General features: G+C 43.9%; 1 protein-coding gene across 1 annotated transcript in view; it reads left to right on the top strand.

The window, feature by feature from the left end:
• Positions 1–18,214, top strand: part of TOGARAM2 (TOG array regulator of axonemal microtubules 2) — a 62,114-nt gene that overhangs the window by 16,592 nt on the left and 27,308 nt on the right. Inside the window, exons 6-9 of the mRNA XM_087717889.1 lie at positions 9,799–9,974; positions 10,810–10,859; positions 14,388–14,566; positions 16,959–17,115. Coding sequence (XP_087574015.1) covers positions 9,799–9,974; positions 10,810–10,859; positions 14,388–14,566; positions 16,959–17,115 — 562 coding nt within the window. The remainder of the gene's footprint in view (positions 1–9,798; positions 9,975–10,809; positions 10,860–14,387; positions 14,567–16,958; positions 17,116–18,214) is intronic.

The following is an 18,214-nucleotide window of genomic DNA, read 5'->3' as shown; positions in this document are numbered from 1 at the left end:
TGAGGCGCGTCTGTCCGAAAAGTTCGTATCGGCTTGTCCCCTGTTCCCCGGGTGGAGGCGGTCCGTTGGGGGGAAGGTCATCGAGGGTGGCTCATGCTGAGAGCGGGTGCCTGAGAGGTTCGGGCCGTCTGTATCCGCGGGGAGGCGTCGCCTTAACTGGTCCACGTGGCGCCTCCATTGTGTTCCGTCGGCCAGGTCGACCCTGAAGGAACAGGGGCCAGTCAGGGCTGTGATGGTTGCGGGAACCCACCGTGGATCCCCAGAAAAGGAGCGGGCCCATACAGGATCCCCTAGCTTAAATGCGTGGGAAGGAAGGGCCCCCAGGTTGCTCGGCAGATCCCCTGCGTAAAGTGGATGGAGCCTGTCTAGGGGGGTTCGCAATCTCCTACCCATCAAGAGCTCCGCGGGACTTTTATTAGTCGTTGGGCAGGGTATGGAGTGCTGGCTCAAGAGGTAAGCCGCCACTCTTTCTTGCCAGTCGCCCTGGTCCATGCGGCCCAAGGCTTCTTTGGCTGAGCGAACTGCGCGCTCCGCCCGGCCGTTGCTAGCTGGGTGATAAGGGGCTGTGGCTGCGTGTCTGATTCCTTGTTCGGCCAGGAATTCTTGGAACGTGGTGGAGGTAAACTGGGGCCGTTGTCGGAGACTATCACATCCGGTAACCCATGTGTGGCGAACATCTTGCGAAGGGCCCTCACTGTACTCTCTGCTGTGGTGGAGGTCATGATTACCAGCTCCACCCACTTGGAGTAAGCATCGACTACTATCATGAAGTTTCGGCCGTGGAAAGGGCCGGCAAAGTCAATGTGTAAACGGGACCATGGGCCTCTAGGGGTTTCCCACTCACGAGGGGCGGCTGTGGGGGGATTCGGCCTAGAGTTTTGGCAGATCCTGCATCGGCCTACGTAGTCTGCAATTTCCGAATCTAGCAAGGGCCACCACACATAGCTACGGGCTAAGGCTTTCATTCGCGCTATGCCTGGATGGTTTTTGTGGAGTGCGGGCAGGATTCGTGCCCGCAGGGCTGTGGGGATTACTACCCTATCCCCCCAGACAAGACAACCCCCGTGAAGGGCGAGTTCGGCTTGTCGTACTTTAAATGGTCGGAATTCTTCCGCTACCTTTTCCGCGGGCCAACCCCTCAAAACCCATGAAGCTACTTGGGATAGGACGGGGTCAGCCTTTGTGCAGGCTGCGACGTCCGCGGCAGAGACGGGGAGGTCGGATTCGGCGATGGACAGAATAGAGAGCGCGGGCACGTGGGCTGTGTCCGTCTCTGGCAGAGGGCAACGGCTCAGGGCGTCTGCGTGCCCTAGCTGTTTGCCCGGACGGTATAACAGTGTATACGAATACGCCGTTAGGAACTCCGTCCAGCGTGTCATGCGGGGAGACAAAATGGGTGGGGTTGGCTTGTCGCCTGCCAGTAGCCCCAGGAGGGGCTTGTGATCCATGACAAGGGTGAAATTCCTACCATAGAGGTAGTCATGGAACCGCTTAATGCCGGACACTGCAGCCAGGGCTTCTTTATCGATTTGGCTGTAGTTCCGCTCCGTGGAGGAGAGTGTCCGGGAATAGAAAGCTATGGGGGCCTCTGAGCCGTTCGGGAGGACATGGCTCAGGACCGCCCCTATGCCATAGGGAGAGGCGTCGCAAGTCAGAACTAGGGGCATCCTATCGCTATATTGAATTAGGACTGCCGACGAGGTTAAAATGTCTTTTATAGCCGCGAACGCGTGCGCTTCACGGCTACCCCATTGCCAGGCCGCTGACCGGTCAAGTAGTCGGTGTAGCGGCTCAGCTAGCGACGCCTTGTGGGGGATAAAAGGGGCGTAGAAGTTTAAAAGCCCCAGGAACGCCTGCAATTCCGCCCTAGAGGTGGGTGCGGGTGCGTTTTTGATGGCGGCGACTTTGGAAGGAGTGGGGTGGATGCCTTGGGCATCAATGAGGAACCCCAAGAATTCTACTTTGGGAACAGCAATTTCGCATTTGCTGCGCTTTAGTTTCAGTCCTGCCTCCCTAAAACGTGTGAGAACCTCCCGCAGTGTTTTCAGGAGTTCCGAGTGGCTGGGGGCTGCGACCAGGACGTCGTCGAAGTAGGGAACGACGCCTGGGAGCCCGTGGAGCAACCGCTCCATGAGGCTCTGAAAAATCCCCGGGGCAACCGAAACGCCAAATTGGAGGCGGCGGCAACGGAAGGCCCCGCGGTGGGTGACGATGGTCTGGGCTGTAGCCGCATCGTCGTCTACGGGAAGCTGCTGGTAGGCCTGTGCCATATCTAGCTTGGCGAAAATGCGGCCCTGCCCTAAGGAGTGGAGTAGGTGTTGCACTACGGGAACCGGATATGGATTTGCCTGCAGGGCCAAATTGATGGTCGACTTATAGTCGGCACATATTCTCACCGATCCGTCGGGTTTGACCGGGAGGACTATGGGGGTTTCCCAACGGGCGTGATCTACGGGCTCGATTACCCCCTGCTCTATAAGCTTATCAAGTTCAGCGTCTACCTTTGCTCTCAATGCGAAGGGGACCCTGCGTGCCTTCAGCCTAATGGGAGCGACCTGGGGATCAAGGCAGAGGGAAATGGGGGTGCCCTTATAACAGCCCAATTTCCCATCGAACACATCTGCGAACTCATCTAGAACGCTATCTACGGTGAGGGGAACTACCCTGTGCACCCCTTCTATGGTGAGGCCCAAGGCGGGAAACCAATCCAACCCAAGGAGAGCGGGCAGATCGTTCCTGACGATTAGAACTGGGAGTTTCCCCTTAAAATGCCTGTATTCCACCTGGATGTGGAATATTCCAGCCGTGGGAATCCCATTTCCCTGGTAGTCTAGGAGGGAGACCCCGACGGGGCGCAATTTGCTCTGGGGAACCCCAGGACAAAGGCGGGAAAACAAGGCCCAAGATAGGAGGGAACGGGAAGACCCGGAGTCCACCTCCATTCGACAAAGCTGACCTTCGAGTCGGACGGCGGTGCTTATTTTGCGATCGCCGGCGGGAACGTGGGACGCCTGGTAGACCACGCAGTCGGCGCGGGAGGGCTGGTAGGTTGAGTGGCAGTCCTCAGCTCGCCTCGCAGGACGTGGCTGTTGGCGGCGTTGCGGTGCCTGGCGCTGGTCGCTGGGCTGCATAAACGATGGGGCTGGCACGAGAGCCCGGCAGACCCTGGCGAGGTGTCCTTCTCCTCGGCAGCGGCGGCAGACGGCAGAACGGAACGGGCAGGATGCGCGGCTGTGGCGGCCGCCGCATCCGCGGCAAGGTGCGTTTGAGGCTGGCTGAGCGGGCGTCGGTGGTTGCTGGGGTGGCCTCCGCTTCGGCTGCGTCCTCATTTGTCCGACGGTTTCCTCCTCCTCCTCCTCGTCTTCAGCAGGAGAGAGGTCGTCGACGAGGTTCATCTGGGTGGAAGGCCCCGCGGCGGTTTGCGCGGGGGTTTTCAGCTGGAGGCGTTCGATGTCGGCCGTGGATTGTTCGGAGAGCTCCGCTGCTCGCGCGGTCTCCACGGCTTGCATCAAGGTAATTTTGTGATTCCGGAGCATGCGGCTGCGCAAATGCACATCGCGGACCCCGCATATAAACTGCTCCACGAGGTTCTCCTCCAGGTCTGCAAAATCGCACTGGGCGGCCACTGTGCGCAAAGCCTCTAGAAACTGGCTGATGGATTCGTTGGGCTTTTGCACTCGGCGGCGGAAGGTGAAGCGGCGCGCGATCAGAGAGGGTGAGGGAGCGTAGTGGTTCCTCAGCCTGGACATCAGCTCGTCCCACCCAAGTTTGTAGGCTGGCCTCGGGGCGGCCAGGGCTCTCGCAGAGGCGAACATGGAAGGCTCACAGCAGGACAAGAAGAAGCTGCATTTCTCCTCGTCGGTCTGTGCCTGGTTCTTCGAGGCGATTAAGTAGCACTCGAAACGCTCCATGAAGCCGTCCCATGATTCTCCGGCGGCTCCGAATGGCGCGAAAGGAGGAAGCGATGATGCCATCGTGGTGTGGAGCCAGAGAGAGAGAGAAAGAGGGCGGAGAAAATTTTGCGTTCGCTGCCGGAGTTCTCAGCCTGAGGATAGCGTTCGTGCTGGTTCAGACGCGGTGGCAGCTGGCTTGTTCTTCTCCGTGGTCGCGGGAATCGGAATCCCACCTTCGTCGCCAGTTTTGCATCTTGGAGCGAAGGGAAAGGACGCGACAAGCGGGTATGCAACAGCAACCTTTATTGAGGTCAGAGTAACTACGATTCAACGTGGCGTGGTTCGCGCCAAACATTTATACGCCCGGGTTTGAACGAGGAGCCAATGGGGCGTCGAGTAGCTCGACCTATCAGGGCGAGGATTGAACTGGCTCCGCCCGGGAACCAATCAGAAAGGGAGTCCTTATTCCCGCGCTTGTATTTCCCGCGCTAGTATTCAACATATTCAATGGGGAAAAAATAAGCAGATTCCAGTGAGATCCAAGATTAGGTAAAAATTAATCATAGAAGGGCAGTTTAGACCAGCAGTCAACAACTGGTGGTCCGTGGACCACTGGTGGTCTGCGAGAAAATTTTGGTGATCTGCAGAAAAATTATTTGCATTTTTTATATTACACCAAATCAGGGGTCCTCAAACTATGACCCCTGGGCCAGATATATGCAATGAATGTTTTTGTTGCTGTAGAGAGTCTCCTCCTTTGGGGTCTTTTTGTGTGGGTCAGGAAGGGGAGAAATTCCAACTTGGGTCTGCTTCAGCCTGCTGGTGCGGGGCTTTGGCCGAAGGCTGGAGGGAAGTTCCCCTGGTGGTGAAGAGCTGGAGGGCCTTGTTCCAGTGGGACTGCATCATGGCCTTGAACTGGATGACCATCTCAGCCTGCTGAGCCTCCAGGCACCAGTACCTGGCCTTATACTCCTGCAGGCCTTCCCTCTGCTTGGAAAGTCATAGTCCTCAGTGAGGTGCTTCTGCTGAATCTCCTTCTGGGTTAGAATTTGAACTAAGCCAGCTGTTTTGCCAACTCTTTCTCATAGTGGCTGCTTAGCTCCAACAACTGCTTCCTGTTGGGGCCCTAACGACCCTGAGCAGCAGATGAAGATGTTTGGGAGGGGAGGGGCAAGTAGAGGCTGACGAGGCATCCCTTGATATGGCTGACATCAAGTTGGCCATGCCCACCCAGTCACATGACCACCTAGCCACGCCCACCCAGTCGATCATTTGGCAGATCATATTAGTGGTCTGCGGGATTTACAATTATGAATTTAATTTAAGCTTACCATCTCTACCAGTACTTTCATAAACAAATAAACTGTTCTTATCTTCAGGAAGGCTTATTATTTTACCTAGCACTGAACTAGTCTTGCTTCATGTAATGGAAATCCATTATTCTATAGAGCTAACAGCCACTGCAGCCCCGTAACTCTTCATTAGGACCATGCTTTGATCTTCTGATAACCCAAGCCAAGCAGTCCTTGCTCAACTCCACTTCCTTCCTTTAGCATTAAATCCTTGTAGAATATGGGTACCATAGTGTTACGGTTCTATTTTTCTTGGCTCTATAATACCAATATGACCTCTTGTTAATATGAAACAAAAATAAGCTACCCCTGCTTGCTTTTGTGCCAAATGAAAGACCTTAGCAGGCCACTGAGAACTGGCCTATAGACTGAGAGCATGCAATGTAGGAACAGGCAAAATAAACTTACATCTAAGAATTGTTGATTCTCATTGCAAATTATTGCTTCAAGAGAAGGCACAGTTCAACTTTGCCCTACAACTCCCATCATTCCCATTAACTCATTGGGAGGTGGATACCAGTTTCAGGAGGTTGATGTAGCCATTGAGTTGGCAGTTTGGGTTGGCAGTTTTCTAAGAGATCCCCTTCTTGTTCTCTTCCTTTGGTATCATTGGAGGAAGGTAAAACAGTCTATGTAGAGAATCAACAAAGTAAGCTGCACTGCATTAAAGATTCATTTCTGATGCAGGAATAATTGCTGAGGAAGACTGTATATTTCATGTAGCACACTCAATGTGATATGATGCTCTTCAAAAATTAATAACTTGCAGTAACTTAGACATGGCAATTATTAAATGGCATTTGGAGAAGACCAAGGGTCCTGTGATTGCATCTTATTAGGTAGGTTGAGAAGTTGAGGAGGGCCAGCAGGAGGAGCACTAATGCAAAAAAGTAATAGGTTTCTCTTCTGAAAAACAGACTTTGGTGGAAGGTCAAAAGTATTGCAAAATTGGCCAGAACTCAAGGCTATCTGGCAGGAACAATACATATACATACTGGAGAGTGAGAGCTAAATTTATTCCAATAATGTTTTTAAAAATAAGAATTTAAAAGGAATCAAGAGCTGAAACTCTGAGGGGGGAAAAGAAGGAAAGAAGGAAAAACAAGTAGAGGGAGCTCTTATTCCACAGCTAATATTTATAGAGTGAAAAGCCAGAAAACAAGGAAATACTTCAGCTTTCAAGCAATGTGGATTTTTTTTCTCCCATCTTTCTGCTTCCTGAAGATTTCTGTGCAACTGAAAAATGTATGTTCTGCATAAACAAGAGATTAGGTATTTTTGACCCTTTGAAGTTGAGCTTAAGTCCTGCTGACTTTCTGAACACATTCCTGTAGTTTTTTTGGCAATGGTATAGAAGTGGCTTGCCAGTGCCTTATTTTGGAATGGTTTTTTAATTTTATTTTCCAGTATAACCTACAGCTCTGATGGTCTCCCAATCAAGTTTTCAAGTTTCTCAGACCTGACTCTGCGTAGCTTTTCAACTTGACAAATGTTGGCCAAGTGTTGCTACCTTCTGAAGCAGAGTTTGGTTTAGCTGGGGGTGAGGGGCATGTTATTTTCCCCTTGATTTATTTGTTTTCAGTAACAATAGTCCAATTATCTTGGCATTTTCTTTTCCATTGCACCACCTTCTAAGGGCAAAGAAGTACTGTATGTGAGAACATAATGTGACCTCTGATTTCCATCGTGGAGTTTTATATTCTACATGATTTTTCTGAATGGTCTAATTGACTGTTAGCTGTGCCAGTATAGATTAGTATTTTAAAGAAGAATTATTCAGTTCTTGATACCTGTGCCTGAAAACATATTCCTATCAACAAGTCAAAATAAATTGCAAGAACTTCTGCTTATGTGGTATTGACAAGTGAGGTGTCAAATCAGTTGCTGGTTTTTGCATTAAAAGTATCCCCTGTCTATCAAAATAACTTGGCTAGTTGAAGCTTGTTTGACAGGGTGAAGCCCTTGAGAAAGTTTGACTTAGTCAAAAGAAAGCTTAAGGCAGCAGGGAGCAGTATTGGCAGGATTTGGGGCAGCTCTCAAGCAAATCACTCACTTTTGAAATAAGTGCAGAAATTTTCCTGAAGCTTCTCCATCTAATTAGAATTACTGCCTTAGCTGAAATTCCTTCTGAATGTTTAGTTCAGTTCCATTTCAGCCTTCTATATGTGGTCCCTCAGGTGGCTTGAGTTGATGGTTTTGTTACGAGCTACTGGTTTTATGGTCCTTTCTGGACTGTTATCTGTCATAGATTTGACATAGGCTTGCTCCAAATGGAATATTTAAATCTCCTGTACTCAAACGATCTCTGTAATTCCATCCCCTTTCAAACTTCTTTTAGGTCACAGGCAGAGGTGAGTTGCTCCCGATTCAGCGTGGTTTGGCTGAACCGGGAGTGGAATTCAGGCCTGGGTCCCAGGCCCGCCACATCCCTGAACCAGTTCCCTCACTGCTGCTTGGCTTCCGCCATTTTAGTTTTTAGTGACTGCGTATGCGCAGTTCACTGTAAATTTTTTTGTGTATGCACGAAGAACAATTTACATTGAACAGCGAATGTGTGCGGGTTACGAACCGGTTGTTAGACCCGCAGCATCCCAGACCTGGTTACAGGTCTATATTTCAATCATTTTTTGGGGTCATGAAACTCACAGGGGTGTAAACTTTTAACCAAGTGTCCCATTCAACAGAGATCAGGGTTCAAATCCTAATAAGCTCCCAACCTTCGTAACTGACTTTGGATCAGTCATTCTGTCTCAGCAAGAGAGAAGATAACCAGAGAAGAAAAACTGAGCCTGCTGCAATAAAATCAGTAAATACAGGTGACTTACAATCTTTTGTTTAGTGACTATTCAAAGTTCCAAGCACACTGAAAAAATGACTTATGACCGGTCCTCATATTTATGACAGTTACAGCATCTCCATGGCCATGTGATCAAAATTCAGACATTTGGCAACTGGTATGTATTTATGACAGTGGCCGTATCCTGGTGACATGTGATAGCCACTTGTGATCAGTTGGCTCACTGAGCGAAGAAAATAGAGGAAGCTGGATTTGCTTAAAGACTATGTTATTCACTTAAAAACTACAGTGGTTCACTTAACAACTTGTGATAAAAACTGTCATAAAATTGGCTGCAACTCACTTAACAACCACTTTGCTTAGTAACAGAAATTCTGGTCTCAACTGGGGTCAAAAAGGTGAGGTTGCCTGTGCAGGTAGTCCTTGTTTAGCAACCACAACTGGAACTGGCACCTCCTTCGCTAAGAGCAACAGTTGTAAGTGGAAAATCACAGGACTGTGATGGAATTATGACCTTGGTTCCCGTTCAGTCATTAAGTGATTCAACACAGTCATTAAATAAAACATCACATGACTTAGGATTTTTACTTCTGTGTTCACCATTAACTCTGCTTGTCGTGAGCCATGGTGGTTAGAGTGCAGTATACTGCAGGCTACTTCTGCTGACTGCCGGCTGCCAGCAGTTTAGCAGTTCGGTTCTCACCGACTCAGGGTTGACTCAGCCTTCCATCTTTCTGAGGTTGATAAAATGGGGACCCAAATTGTTGGGGGCAATATGCTGACTCTGTAAACTGCTTGGAGAGGGCTGTAAAGCACTGTGAAGCAGTATATCAGTCTAAGTGCTATTGCTATTGTCACAAGCCAGTTAGGAAGTGGCTGAATAGCAATCACATCACTACGGGACTCTGTGCTTGTTACACATGTGAAGTTTGGTTCTGAAGCTTTTTTTTGCATACTGTACAGGGATGGGTTCCTGCTAGTTCGAACCTCTTCTATAGAAGACGTTCCACAAAAGTACAGTGCCGTTTAGAAGCGGTTCCAGCTCCCTCCCCCCCCCATCCGCACATCATCAAGATGAAGAGTGAGAGGAGGAATTCTGGGAGTTGAATCCACAAGTCTCAAAGCTGTCAAGTTTTTGAACACCCATGGGTTTTTTTTCTAAAAGGTTAGAGGTGCAAGACTCTTGTAACTTGACAGCTTTAAGACTTGCATGCTTCAGTGCCAGAGTTTCTGAGCCGACATTTTGGTTGCTAAGCAAGAGTGTTGTTAAGTGACTTTCACCACATTTTATAAGTTGGCCACGCACACCCAGCCACATGACTGCCAAGCCACTCCCACTTGGTCACATGGCTGGCAAGCCACTCCCACCCAGTAACATGGCTGGCAAGCCACTCCCACAAAGCAGGCCACACCTACAGAAGAGGTTCTAAAAATTTTTGAAACCCACCACTGATACTGTCATAGCTTCAAAAAGTTGCTAAATGAGGTAGTTGATAAGCAATAAGTCAATATACACTTGAGAATTGCTTTAATTAATTAATAGAGCTGCACACCTTACAACAGATAGGTGGCAAATAAATTTGATAAATATCTAGATAAACAAATATGACTCTAGGCAGCAAAAAATAAAACAAACAGTTAAAAACTGTTTTAGATCAAATGGGAAGAGGCTGTTGCTCAAATAACCTGGTTCTCATGTCCCAGTGACTTTCTGCAGAATTTTAAAGTTTTTTTTTCCTCCTATCCATCCCTGTAGATCATGCATGGTCCTGATGAGAATCCAAAAAAGTCTTTAGGGGCTGCTTTGATCCCACCCATCCCCAAGTTAGCAAAGGCATGTGAAGAAAATTCTCAGAAGGCTGCAGAACTCTTTCCAAGCTTGCCACGGACAGAATGTGCCCCACTTGCTATAGATGAGTGTCCCAAAACAAGGTAAGCCTTTTATGCTGTTCCTGTTCCTTTTTTTCAAAGTTGCATCTAAAAAGCCTCATTAGTTGATTTTAAGGCAGCCTTCACTAAATGGCATCTTCCAGATATGCTGGCATTGCAATTCCCAGAAATGTTTTGATATACTAGTTGGGGAATCCTGGGAGTTACACTTCCCATAAATCTGATGTTATTTTGGAGAAGGTTTCTCCAATAGGTTATAAATTGTCCCATGTAAGCTTTCTCGATTTCATTAAGCAATAGAGCATTTTAAAAATCTCATTCAAATAGAAACATGAGCTACACTGCAGTGTTATATAACTAAGTAAATTTCTAAGATTCAGAATAAAAAGAGAATTTAAATGTATGACACCAAAAGCTTTCTAGTTCTTAAAGTGGAAACCAAAATGCCTCTACAAATTCCACACAGCTATTGTCCCCTCTTGTTCTTGCATGTAGAGCCTTGTGAAGATGGATTTGATGCAATACAATAACTGAACAATGGGTTAGGAAATTCTTGGTTCAATCTCTGTTATGCTTGCATTTGGAAGCTAGTTATGAGTTAAAGATTTCATTGTCTTGATTAGCTTTACTTACCGCATGTCACTGCTTGGAAGGATGGAAAGCTGAATCAACTTTGGGCTGTTGAAAATCAAACTGCCGAATTGCTGGCAGCCAGTAATTAGCCTGCAGTACTGCATTCTAACCACTGCACCATCATTACTCTTTCTATCAACTGAGCCCCCTAAATTATTACATTTGCCTTTTTTTGGGGTGAAAGACAGTTTAATCTCTCTCTTTCTCTCTATTTTTTCATTTCCCCTACCCAATTGTCTTTAAGATCATTATTAAAGTCTGGAAATGGTGAAGACAACAACCAAAAAACACTAGGTAGGTACATATAGTAATTTATTTGAACTTAAACAATGGTTGGATATTTCAGGATAAGTTAAAAGTGCTTCAAAATAAGCCTTTTGTGGTGGAAATGCCCTGTCTCATTCATGGAATTCTGCGTAGGTAATTCTCTCATTTTTCCTTCTTATGTGGGAAGGATGGACAACTCTCAAGCTCCCTCTGATTAGTAGAGTCAGTCAGAACAGACAGTATGAAAACATTCAACTGTACCTTAATAAAGGGAAATTAAAAATGAAAATGAATTTATATAACTTTTGGTGACTTCTTAGAAAGATCCATGCATAGTAGTTTTCTTAATGACAATTTGGCAATGACACAAATTATATTCTTGGAATTTTTGGATACTTTTCTACTTAAGTTGTAGCCAGGTTGGACCTTGCCTTGTTTTTCCAAGGTAAACCAAGATTGCCTGAATGTTCCCATTTTCATCTTATTAAGATGAACGCTAGGATTTTTTTGTGTAATATCTTACACACAAAAAATTACACAATTTTATTTCTCTGTCTGAGCTACCTGAAAAGATTTTTATGAGAATAGATCATATATACTACTTTAAGCACTATGGAGAAAGGCAATAGATAAATGTAAATGTAATAAATAAAAATTAATGAAGCCGAAAGAACCTATTTTTCTTGTCATAGTGCAGGGTATTGTGTTATTGTACGAACAATCATGAAACTATATTACTGATCTCTCGAACATGAAATTTTCCCTGTGGCAGCTTTAGCAGTAAAAGTGCTCCAGGCTGGAATGAATTAAACACACAAAAATATGTTATTGATTTTTAAACAACATTGTTGTATAAATTATGACCAGCTTATAGTTTGAGTTCATTTTTTTTAAAGCAGATCCTTTTTAATTCTCACTGGTACAAAAAGCTCAGCTGGAGAGTCATTTCTTGTGTGTTAAAATGAAATGTCACATTTTATCCTGGGGTGACTGCCTGGTCAAAGGTGTTAATTTCAAAGGGTAAAGCTGCTTGCCTTGATAATTATTCCACAGCAGAGATAGCTTGAAAACAAATTTATTGCGATAACTACTTTAAAGTAGCTAAAGTAGCTGTATTCTTTTATGATGCAATTTAATTTCTTTGCAAATAAGAACAGGTATTTCATCTGGATCCAAAATCTGGAGTTTAGATCCAGTATCTAGCAGTCAAAGATGTTAGAATGTATATCTAATATTTTTGCTGCTTTCTCTAAACCATTCATATAGAGCAGTGTTTTTCAACCACTGTGCCGCGGCACACTAGTGTGCCGTGACATAGTGTAAGGTGTGCCGTGGGAGAATTACTTTATATATAGGCAATATAGGCACAGAGTTAATTTTTTTTAACATTTTCTAATGGTGGTGTACCTCGTGATTTTTTTTCATGAAAAAAGTGTGCCTTTGCACAAAAAAGGTTGAAAAACACTGATATAGAGTATATGGGATACAGTAATATAGCAAAGCAACCTTCTTGTTATTTTTGTCTGAGGTCCTTACAGTTTTCTGTGGCTCATATTCAGTGACTCTTTTCTCTGCTTGTATCCCGATCCTGATCTTAGGACAAATAGAAATAGAATGGAATATAAATATTTTTAAAATTATAAATAAATAGAATACAATGGAACCTCGGGTCACAAACGGTTCTGACCATGACCAAATTGTGTACCAACCCAAAAAATCTGCTAAATGTTTCACTCTGTTCACGAACACATCCTCGGGTGGTGATCAAACACAGTCACAGAGATTTCCCCTTCCACATCTTTGTGTGTGTGTGCGCGCACATGGGCAATCAGTCTTGCTTCTGATCCCAACCAAATTGGGTGCCGACCAAAGTCCTGGAATGGATTATGGTCATGACTGAAGGTCCCACTGTATAACTATAAAGGCCATTTAGGCCATTGTTCAATCCCTGTTCAGACTATAACATAATAATACTGGGAAATCTTGGACGGCACTTCGAAAATCTGTACTTTGACAAAATTTCCACCTGTCAATTGCAAAAGGCCACACAGCTTAGATCTGCACATCTACTAGGTAGATCCTAGGTTTTTGGAAAGAACTCAGTGTATATGATGGCCAACACCAGCTAAAGAGCTGGCAGCTTTGAGTTCACATTTTTGTGTATATAATAATAATAGAATTAAAACAGACAAACTCCTGCCACATAACACCTATTAACACCATTAATTAACTTTTACTTATTCTCCTACTCAATTTTGTCCCTCTTTGACTTATTTGTGCCTATTATAGGATCAGAATATTGATCTGTCTAGCTCAATAGGGTCGGTGGTCCCTGATTGTAGCTCCAATTCCAAGATTTCAGATGGGTTGGCTTGGAATTGAGCCTGGAACTTGACAATACACATGTTCTGCATACGAGCTCTGTCTAACCTGGAGAGGGCACTTCCTATTCTAACTTAGGTTGTGAGGATCAGTCCAGGGAATAAATAATTACTGTACTGCCAAGATAAAAAAAACTTTCCTCATATAATTCAACTTGCCAGTTCTTGACAGAAGAATAAGAAAGAAGGAAAGAGGCTACAGTACTTATTCTTTATTTCATGAGCGGAAGGGAGGGAGGGAGGGAGGCAGAAACAGACACAGAGAGAACATTGACAGGAATTATTATCGACTGGAACTAACACAGTTAGAAAGTGTGAACAGGTAACTCTGTGACAAGGAAAGAAGTAAGCAGTTTATTTCAACCTTCCCATCGAGTTGATGGTTGGGCTCTGTACATTTCTATATCCCAGGTAAAGCAACAGAAATAAATTAACGTCAATTTAGTAATTAAATTAAAGTAAACATATATGGCAACACACCTCTGCATCAACTAAATGGTTCCATACATGTAGATATTTGCAAGTGAAAGAGTAGAGATGGACGGATTCTTAATAATTCTCTCATCAGTGGCTGATAGTCATTGAGGGACTTTTCCAGACCTGGGAACTGTTATTTAGGCTCCTTTGAAGATGGATTTAATGCTTTTCTGGAACTGAATCCTTTCATCTGGGTCTGAAAGGAGTCTATCAGATGGTTTCTCTATGAATACAATCATACAAAATACTTGCACAAGGCAGATTGAGTTTTTTCAGGTGATTAATCTGCCAGCCTAGCCCTCTGTCTTAACTCACTTTTTACTTAGTGCAGCCTATTCCATGTTTAAGGAAAATGATTTATGGATATTTTAATGCTGGGGTGCAGTTTGATAAGGGAAGATGGAAAGAAAGTCAGAGACAACACCAATCTCTGACCTTAATTCCATAAATAAGCATAGCACAATTTACTGACATTGTGTTTGTGGCAGGATGAGGATCACCAATTGGGACAGTAAATTTTATATTGGTACAATGCTTTAGCCTGTCTATGAACAAGAGCCCTTTAACTCCATCTACAGTGAATGATTCAATTTGATGGAATGCTCCTTGATTCTTTTGTTTGCTCTTGCTGTTTTCACAAATACAGTAGTTACAGTCCACTGTATAATATATTCCTTTTTTTAAATTGGCTTGTCAGAAACTGGATCATCTGAACCTGCTTTCCAGAATGGCTTTCCTGCACCTTGCAAGGTTGTTGGGGGATCACTGGCATCCGTATTGCCACTAGCCACCTCCTCCCTCTGTCTGGCCAAGGAAGATTTGCTTTCAAATCCTTACCTGTTAAAAGATGATGAATGGAAAGAGAGCAATGGAAGGGTATGTGCCTGTTTCCATCTTTTTGCTTTTTGGCATGAAGGCCAAGGTGAATGTAAAGCTTGGCATTTAGCAGGAGGAAGTAAAGAAAATATTACAAGAAGGACTGAAACTGGCAGAAAGGGATACTGGGAATGCTTTTTGGAAGGCGGGCATCAAAGCTGAGCTTCCTAGGCTCTGCTCTGCCATTTGCAAAGCTGGCATTATCAAGCAATGAGTTATGAATCTCCTCTTAGATACAGTCCTCAAGCTTTGGAAAGGAATTTCTGGAGGAGAAGAACAGAGGAGAGAGAGGGAATGGGGCCTAAGCCCAGAAGTGATACTGGCAGGATGAACAATGCAGGAGCTCAACTATCAACATGAATGCTTCCCTCTCCAACAGAAAGGCAGTGATGAATTAAATAATGAAAAACTTAATGGTTTTCCACACTTCATTTTGCCCAATGATAAGGCTGGCCTAGACTGGAATTCCATCCGTTCCTCCATCCATTTATCCATTCATCCTCCTTCCCTTCTTTAAAGGGCTTTTTCTTAAGAGCTCAAGGCAGTCTCTCTGCTCTATCTTTTCTTTCCAAAAATAGCTCCTTGAGATAATTCATGCCCTTGGCTCAAAATCAACCAGTGTGTATTCAGTGAAGAAGCTGGACTAAAAGCTAGTTTTTTCCATTCCATTCCAGTATTTTAGGTACTACTACACTATATTGGTCTTTTCAAAGATTTACCAAAAAGCTTATAAATAGCTTGACTCCCAATGCATAGGTAGGTAATAAAATAGTAGGAATAATGTTGAGTCATTTGTTTTTAATTACTCTGGAATATCAACGAAGTCTGTATGATATCCGCACACTCCCACTCCACACACAGCAACGGCTATCAAAATGAACACATAATTTAAATAAAACATTGCATTTTATGGAATGTAAAAGAATAAATGTCACATTGAAAACGTGTGAGAATTATAATAAATGTGAAGTAGTGAATTGGCCTTTGATATGAGCAATTTTTGCTCAACACAATGTTAAACTGATTAAGAAGGGTATATCCTGATATACTACAATCTACCACTTCCATTTTAGCTGTCCCAGATTGGATACTTTCTAATCAATTCAGCATTGTGCTTCTTAAGGTTTTCAATCTGGGAGACTGAACAGCTTTAAGGCCAGTATGGGCTTAACATCAGCCCTAAACTAGCAATATGTGTATGTAGTTTCATAAGAGATTGCTTATATAAAAAAAATGCTGCAGGTCTTTTTTCTTGCTTTATTTTTTCTGATGTTGTACAACATCCCTTGATATATTTTTTTTCTGATTCTGCATCTGCCTCAGATTAAGCTTTGTCTAGTAATTCCAACTTTGGGTGACAAATAATATGAGGTAAGGGGAATACAGGATTAGAGTTCCTTATGTTTTCCTTTGAAAAGCAGCTGGTGTGTTTGCATGAGTATAACAAATTGGATTGATTCTGTATCATTAGGAACTGGGCTTTAATGCTTTTTCTCCTGCACCATTTCACTAATGTAAATTGGGCTCCTGGTCTCAAAACTGCTGTTAAGCATGAAAGAAACTTCAGCAGGTACCTGTGCTACATATGGTGCATTTTCCCTCTCTGCTTTGCAATTAGTTTCAGACTTAAATCAAGAATTAAATGACTAGCATTCAAATCTCTTCTAACAGCGCTGCTCCTTCTTCCATCTTTATAGAAATTTGTAAAGATGCTCAGAGATCTAGTGAGAGAATCTGCCATGTCATGATTCATGTCTAATATGGCTTGAATCTCACTTTTTAGAAGCTCAATCTGAATTAAGAGGTAAAGGTAAAGGTTCCCCTCTCACGTACGTGCTAGTCGTTGCTGAATCTAGAGGGTTGGTGCTCATCTTTGTTTCAAAGCTGAAGAGCCAACATTGTCCAAAGACATCTCCATGGTCATGTGGCCATGACTAAACACCGAAGGTACATGGAACACTGTTACCTTCCCACCAAAGGTGGTTCCTATTTTTCTACTTGCATGCTTTCGAACTGCTAGGTTGGCAGAAGCTGGGACTCCATTATGCAGTGCTAGGATATTTGAACTGCCAAATTGCCGACCTTTCTGATTGACAAGCTCAGCATCTTAGCCACTGAGCCACCATGTCCCTTCAGTCTGAATTACACATGCTAAATTGATGGAACTTTCCATGGCTATCTATTCAGGTTGACTTCAATGAAAAAAAGAAGAGCGTGAAACCATAATTCACATTGATTAAAAATGTATTTGGGTTATAATAAATTAATAATAATAATGTAACCAATTAATCTATCTCTTTGCTATTGTGTATAAGTTATTCTCTCTTTCTCTTTCTGTGCACCCACACCCATATTCAGTTGTATGAAGTGTCTATGCTTCTATTGTGTCCAGATTCATATCACAATATCCAAGTCAGCTCAGGAGAAAATGCGCCAGAAGCAGCTAAAGGAGATAGAGTTCTTGCGCAAAGAAAAGGAAAAGGAGAAAGAGAGAGAAAAGGAAAGATCCACAAAAACCCAGGAAGAACAGTCAAGAAATGTTCTGGATGGTATGTGATTAATGTAAAAGAAGGGGGAAATTTATTTTTGCAGATGGATTTATTTTGTCCAATCACATTAGAAATGGTCTAGTGCCAATTTTAAGGAGTCTACTCACTCCCCCCTCTCCCCGGCACTCATGGTGTCCTCTGGTGAATTTATGGTAGATTAAAATGGAGCCCTAGACAGCAGTCAGAAAAGTAGGTTAAACAATCCAGCTCTGTTGTAAGCACAATGTCTGATTGGTTTGAAGCTACAGCATCCAACAAAAGATTAGTTGGGTGTTGGCAAATTAAAATTCTGATAATACTAGCTGCTTTACACCACTTTTTTTAAAAAATAAATGTTTAAAAGTTTTTTTTTTAAATTAAAACATTTATGTGCCCCATTTATGCCCCATTGGCCCCATTTATGCTGGGTTCATAGCAGCAGGTGAATTTCTATGGGTTTTATGTTTTAAAGATAGAGAGTCCCTATCAGGATCTGTTGATCTGACATCATGTTTTGTCCAATATTTTAAAACAGTAACAACTGTCTATCCAGCATTATTATTTTCCCAAAAACCCAGAGAACAGAACACTTTCAGATTGAAGGTTACCTTTGGCTTTTGTGTAACATAATGTGACTTTCACATGAAAAATTATTAGGGGCAACTTTAAGACTTGTGGATTTCAACTTCCACAATTCTACCCCTCCCTGCATGGCTGGGGAATTCTGGGAGTTTAAATCTACAAGCTTAGACAACCTTGATCTAGATCGACTCAGTTCCATTACTGACCTCCTTCCCCATAGTTTTCTTCCCTTCCATCTCTAAATGGAATTTGGCTTGTATTAAAAAGATAACCAATGAGAACCACAAACAAGTGAAATAAGATGCTCCAAGGCAGGATTTTCCAAATCTAAGGGGTAACTCTTTTGGGGAAGTGCAGAAAAGACCATGGAATATGTATAGAACATTTTAGTTGTATTGTTACAATAAATCCATCTTTCTCCAAGTTTCCTTGTTTCCTTCTTGTTTGGATTTGTGTTCATTTTGTTTTTGGATTTTTAGGAGAAGCGTGTGCATTAAGAGTACAGCAAAGAGAAGTGTGATGGCAAAAAGTTTAGAAA

This window comes from Thamnophis sirtalis, unplaced genomic scaffold, assembly GCF_051295495.1.
Source record: "Thamnophis sirtalis isolate CommonGarterSnake01/CBP01778 unplaced genomic scaffold, rThaSir2_p1.2 scaffold_6, whole genome shotgun sequence".
NCBI lineage: Eukaryota > Metazoa > Chordata > Lepidosauria > Squamata > Natricidae > Thamnophis > Thamnophis sirtalis.
Note: the sequence above shows the minus strand (reverse complement) of the source record. Positions and strands in the feature narration are given on the sequence as shown.